At 42.6% G+C, this 14609-nt stretch overlaps 1 protein-coding gene across 2 annotated transcripts in view; it reads left to right on the top strand.

Moving 5' to 3' along the window:
• The first annotated feature begins 2572 nt into the window (after positions 1-2572).
• Positions 2573-14609, top strand: part of KDR (kinase insert domain receptor) — a 45473-nt gene continuing 33436 nt past the window's right edge. Inside the window, exons 1-7 of one of the 2 annotated variants that reach the window (XM_066384580.1) lie at positions 2573-2921; positions 6552-6645; positions 8622-8821; positions 11711-11841; positions 12408-12576; positions 13554-13693; positions 14335-14512. In XM_066384580.1, coding sequence (XP_066240677.1) covers positions 2855-2921; positions 6552-6645; positions 8622-8821; positions 11711-11841; positions 12408-12576; positions 13554-13693; positions 14335-14512 — 979 coding nt within the window. In that variant the 5' untranslated portion in view covers positions 2573-2854. The remainder of the gene's footprint in view (positions 2922-6551; positions 6646-8621; positions 8822-11710; positions 11842-12407; positions 12577-13553; positions 13694-14334; positions 14513-14609) is intronic. The other variant, XM_066384579.1, reaches the window with a different exon arrangement.

Genomic DNA, 14609 nt, shown 5'->3' with positions numbered 1-14609 from the left:
CATGGCCTGCAGGTTCTGGTTTGCATTCGGAGGAGACACTATCTTCTTAAGTGAGACGTGGAAAAGGAAGTGTCATGATTTGTAAATAAGGCAGGGAGAAGAATTGTTCGGAGATAGAGATGGAGAAAAGTTGTCTTCTCCAAATCAGGTTCCATCTTTCTCCCCCTCATCCAAATTTGCCAGAGCCCATCCTGTTTTCTTTGCTAAGTTTACTAGCAGGAAGCGAGGAGTTTCTTTAAGGATACTCCTGCCCCTGACAAATAAATAACTCATAGATTAGATATTAGCACATGTATATAGTGAAAACCATGCCTCTATTAAAAATAACAAGATGGGGGCTGAGGGTTGATGTAGAATGACCCACAAGTTATATTTTATTTTATTTTTTGTTTTTTACAGGAACAGAAAGAGAGTCAGAGAGAGGGATAGATAGGGACAGACAGATAGGAACGGAGAGAGATGAGAAGCATCAATCATCAGTTTTTTGTTGTGACACCTTAGTTGTTCATTGATTGCTTTCTCATATGTGCCTTGACCACGGGCCTTCAGCAGACCGAGTAACCCCTTGCTTGAGCCAGAGACCTTGGGTCCAAGGTAGTGAGCTTTTTTTTTTTTCCCTCAAGCCAGATGAGCCTGCGCTCAAGCTGGCGACCTCAGGGTCTCGAACCTGGGTCCTTCCGCATCCCAGTCCAATACTCTATCCACTGCGCCACCACCTGGTCAGACCACAAGTTACATTTTAAAGTGAAAAAAGCCAACACACAAACAGTATTTATACCAAGACTACTCTTTGTGGACAGAGGAGAATGATATAGCTATACTTACACATGCATAGAATTTGCTTAGAAAAAAAAAAGGAAAGGTAGAAATGCTTGCTTCTGCCTAAGGAAAGGCTTTTCATTCTAACCCTTTTTATATTAAAAAAAATTTAACCATATTCATGCATTATATTTCAGGGTTAAAGTATTTCGATTGTTAACCTGTCAAAGTAGGAGAGTTATTACAGTAAAATATTTTTTAAAATAGTGAAACAAAAGCAATAGTTTACATTAATTGTGTATTTCAGGAGGAGAGATTTGGACTAGATAGAAATAATAATTCTACCTCTTCCTCTCCGGGAAGGACTGTCCTTTTGTCATTCAAAAACACCTGAGAAGTAGGAGACAGTGATCTGGAAGATCCGTATTTAATGAGGTTAGAAGACATCTGATGTCATTCTCCACATGTGGGGAGAAATGGAGAGAAGAAAAGAAGGAACACCTATGGTTAGAAAGGAATCTTGAGTTTTCTACCTAATAGCGCCACAAGGAGTCTACACATGCGGAGAGGGTTGTGAGGTTTGGCCCAGCCAGGTGTCCCCAACCTACGGCCCCCTGAGGCCATTTATCCGGCCCCCGCTGCACTTCTGGAAGGGGCACCTCTTTCATTGGTGGTCAGTTAGAGGACCACTGTGTTTGGCAGCCCTCCAATGGTCTGAGGGACAGTGAACTGGCCCCCTGTGTAAAAAGTTTGGGACCCCTGGTGGGTGCCCAGGGTCTGGGAGCTCCTGCTTCATTGCTTCTCCAGAGAAGCTGGCAGCTGGGCCTCAGTCCCCTCTGCCTAAGGCACTCTTGTCTGGAAGCTGTGCTTTGAAAAGGGACCTGGCCTAAGACCTAAGAAGTGTCACTCTAGTGGCTCCTTGTAGGGCGGCATGGTGCACAAAAGTCCTTTCTCAAGGAAAGCCCCACGGGGCTGGGCGGGTGACCCTCAAGCCCTTTGCCTGTCCGCCACAGCCCTGGGTACCTCTAGGTTTTCGACAAAAGCCACATAATGGAAGGGTGTGTGTGTGTGTGTGTGTGTGTGTGTGTGTGTGTGTGTGTCAAATTTAAATTTAAATGCCGGCTAGGCAGGTAACTGTTAGGCAGGTAACTTAAAAACAGTTGAAGCCTCCAGGTAGAAGAGAACATAGCGGGAACGTTGGAGAACCGAGCAAGTACCTGTAGTCGCTAAAGGCATTCAGATTCGGATTTTTACTGTGCGACTGTGCTGGCCAACCAAACACCCGTGCTGGCCGCAGTCTCGGGCAGACTGCGCCCCTGCGTTCGCTTCGCTCAGCGTCCGCTTCTCCCTAGTGGCTTCAACCTGCTGCGCATCCTCAATCTGTCCCCCAGCCACTCGAGGCTCGCGTGGTGACGAAGACCTTCCCAAACTTGGGCGCGCGTCCCGAAGGCCATGGTGTTGAGCTCAGCAAGAGTGTGAGCTCCCAGCACTGCTCCCCAACATCTCGGTGACTCAGCAACCCACTGAACCTCGGAGTAGCTCAGAACCTGTTACGAGCTGCATTTTATTCCTACCAGAAACAGGCTTGTTGCGCCTGAGACGCCTCCCTCCAGCGACTCGGGGCCAGGAGAGGTTCCTGGCCAAGCGGAGGGATAAGATGTAATGGGCTTCGGGAGCCTGCGATCCAGGCTGGGCACCGTGGGCGGGGCGGGGCCGGCAGCAGGCGTGGGAGCCCCGCCCCGGCCCCGCCCCGCCCCGCCCCGCCCCCGGGCTCTAGAGTTGCGGCCGCGCTCCCCCCCTGCACTGAGTCCCGGGACCCCGGGCGAGCGAGGCTTGTCTGGTTGCGTCCCCTCTGCCCGCGCGGGCATCACTCGCGCGGTACAAAAAGTCCAGAGCCGTCCCGCAGCCGGGACATCCTCTCCCGCCGGGACCCTCAGACGCCTTTGCGCCGGGAGCCGAGGCGCCCTCGCCCTGCGCGACCCGGAGTCCTGCGCTGCAGCGCGCGTTCCACCTCCACTCCCTCTTTGCGGGGCCGGCCCGGGCAGAGAGAACCCGGGCCCGAGTTCCGGGCACCGTGCCCGGCGTGAGGGGCAGGATGGAGCGCCAGGCGCTGCTGGCCATCGTTCTGTGGCTCTGCGCGGAGACCCGGGCCGCCTCCGTGGGTAAGGAGCCCACCTCCCAGAAGGAAGGCGGAGAGGCCGGGGGCGGGCGGAGAGATGGGGATGCGGAGAGGACCTGCAGGCGGCATCTAACTCGGAATCGTAGAGCTGCGGAGTGGAAAGTGACCTGACACTGGGTGTTCTTTCATTTGCCAGCGAGGAAACTGAGGCTCAGCTACTAGCCCAAGATTACCTGGCGAGTTGGTAGTCACCAGATCCCTGTTCCCTGTTCACGACTCTGGCCTCGGACAGGGGCCTCTGCTGGGCCGTGTGCGGCGGACCCGAGGCACCCTGGGGCTCTCGGGAGGCGGGGGTGGGAAGGGGCCGCAGGCTGGCGGGCGGGAGGGGCCCCCGCGGGCGGGACCGGGCGGTGGAACGCGGTGCCGCTGCTCGCACCATCCTCGCCCGGCGCGGAGAAGGACGCCTTGCCGGGAGCGCGAGCCAGCTCGCTGGGATCGCAGAGTGCGCTCGGTTCTGCCTCAGTAGGAGTCGAGCGGTGACCCGGGTCTGCTCTTCCCTTTTGGCTCAAACTCACATACACCCCCCCACCCCCATATGAGCTGGGGTCCGGAGGGAGAAAAATGGTTTTTCCCTTCTTGGTGCAGGATGCGGCTTTCCTTGCAGAAAGAAGGGGGGAATTGGGACTTGGATCCGGGACTTTGACAGCTTCCCAAAGTGTCTCCAAGTAACAGTCACCTTCCTCTGAAAAACAATTTCAACATCTTTCCAAGCCAAGCGCTGTGGTCCTTGCCCTAAGCGCATGGTCAGAAGTTCCCGTTCTGAAAACGACCTCTGCGGGACTTGGTACCTAGATTTAGCGCCACCCAGCACTCTCCTTGCCAACAAATATCTATCTCCTTCAAGATTAGGAACACATATGCTCTTGATGCAATCAATTCTCTTTTCTCTTCTTCTTTCCCCCACCTCTCCTCCCTTTCTGTTTTCTGTAGCCACAGATAGCTGATTTCCAGAGTTGCACCCTTTGGAGGGCGAGAAAGGCGAGAGGGTGGAGACCATGGGAAAAGGGTAAAGTAACTCAGGGAAAAATGCCTTCTATCAATAGAAAAGAATCAGGTCTTTAAAAAAGACACACACATAAAGTAAGAAGATCATCTGTCTATAGTTATTGAATTTTCTTAATGATTTAGTTCATCAGGGCCTGCTCCACCATGGACATTCATTTGTCCCTGACAAACTCTCTCTCTCTCTTCCCCGTTATGGGGATAGAATGAAGGTCTGGAACATGTGGTTGTTCTGTATCCCACAAAGAAGTGGGTTGCTTTAAAGCCTGGGGTGTTTCATAGCGCAGCAGTAGTAAACTAATCGGGTTGCACTGAATATAATGATGAGGTTGCCCTTTTGGAGTGTGTGACTTGCTTAATTGGATTGGACTATAATTGGTGCCATCAAGTTTTAGAGACAGAGGCACTGTTGTTATTCCTTCCTGTCTTTGGAAGGGTAACAGTGCACAAATTAATTAATTTTGGTTATGGGATTTGAACATAGAAGGGCTTTTTATTGAGCAGTAGCATATGTACTTCTTATAGTTATTTATTTAGAACTTTCTGAAGAGTAGTAGCACTTGAACTTGCACTGAGAATGAATGAAGCTTAATGGAGAAAAAAAAATAATAAATTGAGCATTGGTGTACAGATATGAACTGAAAGCTACCATTTTTGATAGCCTTGTTATATAGTTTTTTGTTGTTGATATGTCTCTAGAATAGTATGGTGTTGTTTTGGCTTTCCACAAAGAATAACATTTTTTTTTTCTAACATAGGAAAGTACATCTAGAGTGTGAGATAATCTGTTGCAATAATTTATGAAGATATTCAAGAATCTCTTATTTTGTTAGTGGGATGGACAGAGCCACCATTTCTCTTTTCTCACATAAATGTGCCCAAATAATGGGTTCTTTCTCTTTTGGATCATTGTGTGAAATAGATTGTTACTGCTTTCGAAATGTTTCTAGTGTTTTTCAGTCGAGTTTGGTATCTATGCTTATCCAAATGACTTGTTTTCATTTTCCTTTTCTTAGACAAAGTGCGATTCCATTATTGAAAGGCTTTTCTTTTGCTTTTAAACATTTTGCTTTATTGTCTACTTTGGGGGTGGTTATTTCCTTCATATTGAAAAGTGCAGTGCTAATTAATTGAATATGACCATCCAAGATCAATAGTTGTCCAAGAGTGGTTCATAGACCATATATGATCAAGTCTCCTGAAAAGCTTGTTAAAATGTAGATTTGTAGGCCCAGGGATGTTCTGACACATTCTAAAGTCTAAGAACCATTGGCTGAAACACAAGTTGGTACAAATGCCAATTAGTTTCTGAGATTTGTTGATATAAGTTGATTTCCAGGTTTTAACAGATTTTCAAAACTATTTTTTATTATGTTACTTATCAACAAATCTACAGTTATATCAATCAGTAGCCTATTTTGCACATTTGAGTGAGTGTGTGAGAATGTGTGATTAGTTGCTCATTTTGCCTGCAGCCGTTCACATTGGCATCCATACATTCAATGCATTGAATATTTGCACTGAACATTTTTTCATACTCTGTTTACTCATACTCTCTCCTATTTGCTAAGACCCCCTTATTTGTCCAACAAAGTCTTTGCCAGTTTAGGCCTAGACAGTCATTTGTACTTAGTTGAGGTGAGTTAACAATCATATTAAGTTTGGGTGCTTACCAAGCACTAATCTTGTCTTAAGGTGGTGTTCTGAAGATCTGAATATCAGTTAAGACCATAGCATCATGGACAGTTTTTCTTTCTCTGATACTTTTTCAACATCTGGTCGCTGGTTGTATTTAGTTGATGAAGAACTGTTTTCTTGCTGTGGAATAATCTAACCCATGGTGGAGAGTTTGTCCCAAGGTATTTTTAGGTAAAGTTAGATTTCTTGTGTTCCAAGCTAGTAGGGACTCAGAGCTTTGATTATTACGTTGAGATTCCCCGACTGTAATTCATTAGCATTACACTTCTTCTAAATCCCATTCTCTGAGGAAAAGTATATTAACAGGCATATTATATGACATTGGAAAATGTTTTCTTTAACTCAGTTCTCTTCAACTAGTTTTAATGTAGTCTTTCAAACTTGGCCGTTCAGTTACCAGAGGAAGTACACTAGAAAATGGATAAAGGAAAATGAGTCGAGGTCATGGATATTCCTAATCCCTTTAGGGTACATACGAACTATATAGAACTCTTTCTAAGTGGTATTCATTAATCAGCAATTTAGTCGAATGTGTGCATCCTACGTTTTATAAGAAATGTCAGTGGGTCCTTTTCCAAGGGAGTGAGATCATCAGATGAAGGTTCATTTGGTTTCAATGTCCCATATCCTTTTGTAAGACCTTGAAGTTGGCAATGCGGGAAAACAGGAACTCCACCCTAGCTTCATGAATTGCAGAACTGTTGTGCTGGTTTATGACCATCTGCCCATTCTTCCTGTTATGACACAGCTTATGAACTTTTACTGGGAATGGTGAAAAGTAAATTCACAGTTTTATACAATGATTTTCTGAAGAGGTCTTTGAAAGTTATGGAGTGTGCATTGTTTATAGAAGGTGTTTCCTATTGAGTCTGACTCAGTGGCAACTGCATTCATTTACTTAATTTGTTTCTAGGTTTGCCTACTGTTTCCTTTGATCCACCCAGGCTCAGCATACAAAAAGACATCCTTACGATTATGGCTAATACAACTCTTCAGATAACTTGCAGGTAAAGATTGATTTTAGATATATATTTCCTATGTTAAGTAACTTGTTATTGAGTGAAAAATAATTTCCATACAGCATAATTGTAATAGATTTATAGTAATTGTTTATAAGTAGTGAGGTTTCTCAGAAATGATGTAATAATGAAAAAATGAGAAAGGTGTTCTCCCAAAAATTCTGCACGATTTTGCTGGTATTTTTTTTTCTACTGCCCTCTGCCAACACACACACATCAATAACCAGTATAGTACTTGGCATATAGTATATAATAGACACTCAATAAATATTGAATGAATAAATGAAACTGAGGACACACCTTTGGGATAGAGTTGAAGAAGTATGGGGCCATATTTATAATACTCAGAGTGGCTCTTGGGCACCTGTTGAACTTTTTTCAAGAACTTTATTTCATGATAAAATTCTGACTAGATTCACAATTAAATATTTAGCCCTTCATATTACTGAGTGCCTGTTCTGCACAGGTAATGAACTTCCACACTCTGGCTCGATATTCTGGAATGCCTCTCTTCTCACTTGCTAGCAAGAAGCCATGCAATTATTGATTTTTCCTAACTGGGGAAACAGCCTCTGTGCCAAGAAGAAGAGGCCTTTAAATTTTTCCTTTCAGCCCCTTCCCAGTAGGAAAAGTAGAAGACCCTTGGGTTTAATGTAGTGATTGTGCAGAAGCTTGTCAGGACCAGTGTGTTTTTGGCAGAACGATGGGTGGAGGTAGTGTTGCCCTCTGAGAAGAGTGCTGGAAGGCCACCAAGAGCCTTGGGCAGCTTATTGCCATTGTTTATGATCATTGAATATCAAGTGTTCAACACAATGACACAGATCTATTTTAGACTGCAGAGTGTAAAGGATACCCTAGTACATTATCACTAATACTCAGCCCTTGGGGGGAAAAAAGCACACTAACAGGTGCTGCTTCTCTAGCTTTGCTATTTCAAGATACATTTCTCAGTAGATTTTCCTCTTACCCTCAACAACAAAGAATATTTAAAGTCCTCAAAGATTTCATACTCCCTTTTTGAACTCCGAATAAACATTTTTTTTATGTTCTGAAAAAGCTCTGAAGTGTGTTAAAAGTAACTTCGTGACTGTAGCTGCAACTTCATGGAAATTTCAAGTTCTTTGAAAGAAGGGTCGATGATGTTACTTTCTTTTTAACACTGACTCTCTTCCTTGGGAATTTGTAGAGAAAATGCTGCAATAAAAGTAATCTGTGTTTCAATGCACTCCTTACAAGGTTCTACGAGGCTCTCAAACATTTGCACCCCCTTCCTTCCTAACTTCACTTCTTACGTTCCTGCTTGATCGCTCTTATCTGGCCATTCTGGCTTCCTTGTCATTCCACTAATACTTCAGATATGTACCCATCCCAAGGCCCTTACACTTGTGTTCCATCTGCCCAGAACGCTATTCCTTCCAATGTCCATAGGACCGACTTCGTTAAGTCCCTTCCTCCCAGAACTCTTCCCTTTCATTTTTGCATCATCTATATTTTGTCTATAGTACTAATCACTACTGTTTAAAAAAATACAACTTAAATACTTTTTAAAAATTTTTCTGCTTTATTGAGGTTCATTTACTTTTTTTATTGCCTGTCTCCTCCAACTAGATTGAGATTCCATAACAGCATTGATTTTTGTCTGGTTTGTTCACTGCTGTGGCTCCAGTTTTTAGTAATGTTGGGCACATAGCACATACCTAATAAGTATTTGTTGAAAGTAGGAATTAATTAATTAAAATAAAAAACCTCAGGAATCTCTATAAGTGATTTCTGAAGCGAAGTCTATGACATTTTGTCATTTGTTGATATAACCTGTTATTGTTAGTAGAAGTCCGTGTGACTCTGTTGAGGAGCCTATAGAAGTTTGAGAACTGGACCTTCTTAGTTTTTTTTTGTTTGTTTTTATAGAAACAGTCTCATAGTATGGCATTTTGTGTTAATATTTTCCTGGAATTAATTTTCAGGGGACAGAGGGACTTGAACTGGCTCTGGCCCAATAATCAGAGTAGCTCTGAGAAAAGAGTGGAGGTGACTGACTGCAGTGACAGCTTCTTCTGTAAGACACTTACAATTCCGAAAGTGATAGGAAATGATACGGGAGCCTACAAGTGTTTCTACCAGGACATGGAGGTGGTGGCCTCAGTTGTTTATGTCTACGTTCAAGGTAAGTGGTTAAAAGAGATTCATTTCCCACATTGGTTTACCAGCCATAAAACACAATAGGCACAAATTAAAATCGGAGCACAGCAAAAGGCTCACCCTAAAGGCTCTTGGCCAACAGGAATATACAAAACTCCTCTCTCCAAGGCATCCTCTGAGAATACGGCGTGTTGATTTGTTTTGGAGCTTGGGCTCTGCTCCGTCTCTTTTGCCCAGTTGGTTTCATTCTGATCTTTTTTATAGGGACAATCTGTGTTCATAATTGGCTGTGGAGATTTATATAAAACCTTCTGATGGTTGAGAAAAAAGCCTCAGAAATACTTGAAAAGGAAGGTTCAGAGTGAATTATGGAGAGGCTTCTGTGGAGAGATAGGTTATCTAGATCAGTAAGAGATTTTCTCAAGAATGCACAGGGAGACAGCCCCAGAAGCAGGAGCTTTTGTACACAGGGACGTTCCTTTTCCCTCTCAGACCTTGTAATAAACAATTCCCATACTCGGGTGCAGTGAAGGTGCTGCCTGGAAGGGCCTTTGAGGACAGTGTTGTTTCCCATTGTTTGTGTGGTCTGAGATCTTGGATAATAGGCCACATCTTTCTAGAGTTTACAACTTGGGATTGACACTGTGGAGGCCAATTTAACATCCATGTCAGATAAAATACAATGTTACCTGTGTCCAGTATTTATTATATAAATTATCCTTTCTTTTGTGTTTCAAAAATCTTCAACTACCCAAATTTTCCCTGTGAAATCTTGATTTGACTAATGAGATATCTATGATCATAATCTAGAGGAATGTAAGTGTTATATAGTATTTTGCTTGGATGTACTAAATACCTCTTTTTCAGTGAAAATGAGCTTTTTAGACATTTTATTTATACACTTATATACCTCTTTAAATTCCCAGGGATTTGAGGTAGGCAAAAATGGGTTCGACTATTTTCCCAGAAGCATCTTTTACAGAACAGGAATTTTGTCATCTTTGGGAAACATACTGCGTATCTCCACTTACAGTAGAAAAGTGGAGACTATATCAGAATAACAAATGTCACTTCTGGGCTGTAGAGTATTTGAGAACTCTTGTTGTCCAGGATCATCGCAATCCGAGGTAGACCTCTGTGCCCTTCTCCGCCCCTCTGCAGAACTAGAAAGAGACAGGCTCAGTCAGCTCTTCGACAATTTCTGGCTCCTTTTGATCTGGCAGTGTTGGGAGACCAGGCTTTCTCAGAAGATTGCGAGGATTTCCTGCTTTCAGCCTGTCTGGAAATAGACTACAAGATGAACCTCTCCCATAATATCTCCTTATTTCCTTCTCCCTGGAGTCAGGAAACCTGGAGACATGTGAAAATTCATTTCATGAGTTTCAGTAAATATTTTATTTTGAGAGGATGGGTGGTTGTTTGGGTTTCTTTTGTTTATTTCCTTTTCATAGGATACTGAAATAGAATTGATTTACTGAATAGTTTTAGTCTTACGTCAAAGGGGTTAATGTAGCTTCCAAAAGTTTCTGTAAAACAAGCAAAAGGCTTGCTCTGCAAGCAAGCTATTTAACATTTCCTAACATATGGATGAAAAGTAGGTAATATTGAGAAGTAACAAGCCCTAGCACTGTTTATTTATATATTGCCCATCTTTGGTATACCATCAAATTTTGCTTCCTGTCTAAGAGGTAAGCTATTCAAGATTTTGGTCATAAAGCTTAACAATGGGAAAGAAAACACTGAAGGATTCCCTATGGACAGCCCTTTAATGGCCCCTCTGGTCCCCACCTTGCTTCCCTAGCCTTCTGACCCCATTCCCTCCAGCAATGGATGGAGCCAAGAAGTGGGTCCTGGCCTCACAAGATAATGGCTGTGGCATGTGGTAGGCTGGATTGGCTGCCTTTCTGTGCTTTCCAGCTGGGAAGGAAATCAAACTTCTGTTTCAGAGAATTAGTTGCTTTTGTCCTCTTTGGTTTAATTAACTCTTCCTTCACGTGAACCAACCATCATGAAGCGCATCGAAAATGCCAAGTCAGGTGTGTTGGTCATAGCAGTTTGAACCATTATTTCCCTTGAAGTTTCAAGCATGACTTAGCACCCCACATCAACTCTATCTCTGCAGCGTGGAGGGGTTTCCCAGCACTGTATTAACATTGTATGAACAATGTTTGGATGATCTTGAAATCTCTATTGCTTTCTCCTTACTCTTTGCCATGATAGATTTTTCAAGTTTTTGTCACTGAAGATATTAATGACTGCTAAATATTAAACTAAATGCAATAACATTAAACATTATTTTATTAAAAACTCACCCCTAGTCTTCACAATTTTAAAATACCCACATAAAACAATTCAAAATTGTTAGTTATTTCTTGTTTATTTTAAAGGTCTTTTGGGACCCATTAATATATTTTCATTATTTGCTCCAAGAAAGAAAGCATAAAAAATTTTAACCTCAATAAAACTCAGTAGGTAAAGTATAAAGACTTAACTTTAAATTTACTTGAAAATTTATATATAAAAAATATGTGTGTATATGAAAACAACTAATGAAAAATAAAGAAGTATGCTCCTTCATTTTGAAAAATTATAATGATCAGTCTGTTTAAATGTGGTTCCTATAAAATATACTAGATTGATGATCCTTGTGACAAGAAGCAATCCCATTCTGAGAGCTTTCTTTTATATTTTCATGCACACACACACACACGCACACACACACGCACACACGCACACCCCCTGTAGGGTATACTTGGAGCCTGATATCTGCCAGCAGACTGACTGTGGATTCCTTTGCTAAGTGTGAAGTGTCATTCCCAATCATTTACTTCTCAGGTCAGAGTTTATGAACCTGAAAGATAACCAACATTTTTAGTAAATGCCCTTAACTAAAAGAAATTAATTTTTTTTTTAGATTATAGATCTCCATTTATTGCTTCTGTTAGCGACCAACATGGAGTTGTGTACATCATGGAGAACAAAAACAAAACTGTGGTGATTCCATGTCTTGGGTCCATTTCAAACCTCAACGTGTCACTTTGTGCAGTAAGTTACATCTTCAATCATCTCTTATGTTTCCATCATTTAAGCTAATATTAAGATGGCTAGTGCCTGACCAGGCGGTGGTGCAGTGGATAGAGCATTGAACTGGGACGCAGAGGACCCAGGCTCGAAACCCCGAGGTTGCCAGCTTGAGTTCAGGTTCATCTGGTTTGAGCAAAGCTCACCAGCTTGGATCCAAGGTCACTGGCTTGAGCAAGGGGTTACTCGGTCTGCTGTAGCCCCCCGGTCAATGCACATATGAGAAGGCAATCAATGAATAACTAAGGAACCACAGCAGAGAATTGATACTTCTCATCTCTCTTGCTTCCTGTCTGTCTGTTCCTATCTATCCTTCTCTCTGACTCTCTCTCTATCTCAATCAAAAAAAAAAAATGAGTAGCTTAACATCAACAATGAGATGTAAAGATCCTTTAGGAAAAATCAAAATGACAATAAATAAAACCAATATGTATTCTTAAAAATGTCCATTTTTTTAAAGACATCATTTCACATGATTTCACTTCTGGATAGCACTTGATTAAATATTTAATATTCCTTTTTCTACCTAGAGATATCCAGAGAAGAGGTTTGTTCCTGATGGTAACAGAATTTTCTGGGACAGCAAGAAAGGTTTTACTATTCCCAGCTACATGATCAGCTATGCCGGCATGGTCTTCTGTGAAGCAAAAATTAATGATGAAAGTTACCAGTCTATTATGTACATAGTTGTGGTTGTAGGTAAGAGGACAGTTCCTTCCTACATCATTATTATCACATAATAAAGATTCTTGTATTAATAGCCTGCAGATTAAGGCTTAGGGTGAAGGACAGGGATTTGAAAAATGTATTAACTCAGGACATGGTGTGGGACAACTCATTATCTCTACTCTTTTTTTTTTTTTTTTTTTTGTATTTTTCTGAAGCTGGAAACAGGGAGAGACAATCAGACAGACTCCCGCATGCGCCCGACCGGGATCCACCGGGCACGCCCACCAGGGGGCGATGTTCTGCCCCTGGGGGGGGGGTAGGGGGCCGCGACCAGAGCCACTCTAGCGCCTGGGGCAGAGGCCAAGGAGCCATCCCCAGCGCCCGGGCCATCTTTGCTCCAATGGAGCCTTGGCTGTGGGAGGGGAAGAAAGAGACAGAGAGAAAGGAGGGGGGGTGGAGAAGCAAATGGGCGCTTCTCCTATGTGCCCTGGCCGGAATCGAACCCGGGTCCCCTGCATGCCAGGCCGACGCTCTACTGCTGAGCCAACCGGCCAGGGCCTCTACTCTTTTTTTAAATCAAATAAACCTATGTGCTTACAAGGTTTTCTCTTTTCTTGCCATGACCAAGGATGAAAAAGAATACTATTAACTGAAGCATATTTTATAGAATATTGAATGTTCAGAACATTGGTTGGTATTGATTATTTTAATTATACCTATTTTATGGAAATAATAGCAGTTTACTAAAGTTGGCCCATTGGCTATTGTCTACTCAAATTTTATTACTTTTCTCTGCACTGGGCTCCACCATCTTTGAGAGCCCTGCAGGTCTGCTTTGTAAATACCTATAGCCATTTTTCTGGGAGTTCCCAAGTTTGGGAAAACCCTCAGGGAAAGATGATATGACACGTTTTAAAGTTGCATCATTTTGGGAAAAACTTGTGCCAAGTCATAGATTTGGTTTTTCTCTCACTTTCTGTTTTTTCAATTTACTTGAAAAAATCCAGGGTCCAAGATTTATGATGTAGTTCTGAGCCCCCCTCACAGAGTTGAGCTGGCTGTTGGCGAGAAGCTTGTTTTAAATTGTACAGCGAGGACTGAACTGAATGTGGGGATTTACTTCAAGTGGGAATACCCTTCTTTGAAGGTAACACTAACAATTTAAAACCAGATCTGTAAATGCTTTGATGATCAGCCCCAATGGAGTTTGCTTGAGAGAGATAGGGACCTGTCTAGCCAGATAAAATGTAAATGCCTTAATGCGCATGCACACACACACACACACACACACACACACACACACACACACACACACTTTAAGAGAACTGTAGAACAGACCGCATTAATGGAAAAGATGCAATGCCAAGAACTGTGTTCACTCTGCTGCAGTCAGGCTGTGAAGACCAGTTTTCTCTGGGGTATTACATCTTCCCAGGGTGCATTATTTCTCTGTTTGGCAAAGTCCTTGATCTATTTTTCTTTTAGGGAAATTTCTCTTCAAGATGTGGCATGAGGCACACTTCTTCTTAAACAGTGGCTCTATTTACCTGTGTTTCTGCAATTCACACCCGTCACATTCTCACTATGTGAAGTTTTAAAAAAAATCCCAATTCACTTGTTTCCATTTATTTCTCCTGGAACCAAATATATTTGTTGTCTACATATGTTAAAGGTTCTGATGCCTCTATTATTAGCATTAAATAGTGTTGACAAAGGGCTAAGGCTTGGTGTTCTGGGTATCTAGAAGCTACTGGGTAATGTTATGCTGGACTTTAAACTGTTTTTCAGCATCAGCATAAGAAACCTGTAAACCGGGATCTGAAAACCCAGACTGAGAGTGACACGAAGAAATTTTTAAGCACCTTGACTATAGATGGGGTAACCCGGAGTGACCAAGGGACATACACCTGTGAGGCTTCCAGTGGGCTGATGACCAAGAAGAATAGCACATTTGTCAGGGTCCATGGTAAGCTAACATCTCCTTTGGAATTATGCTGCATTTTGGAAAGTGAGATAATTTAAATGAACTTGGGTCAGCTAGTGATTTCTATTTTGTTCATTCA

Source organism: Saccopteryx leptura, chromosome 5 (assembly GCF_036850995.1).
Source record: "Saccopteryx leptura isolate mSacLep1 chromosome 5, mSacLep1_pri_phased_curated, whole genome shotgun sequence".
Lineage (NCBI taxonomy): Eukaryota > Metazoa > Chordata > Mammalia > Chiroptera > Emballonuridae > Saccopteryx > Saccopteryx leptura.
This window is presented reverse-complemented; position numbering and strand designations above follow the sequence as displayed.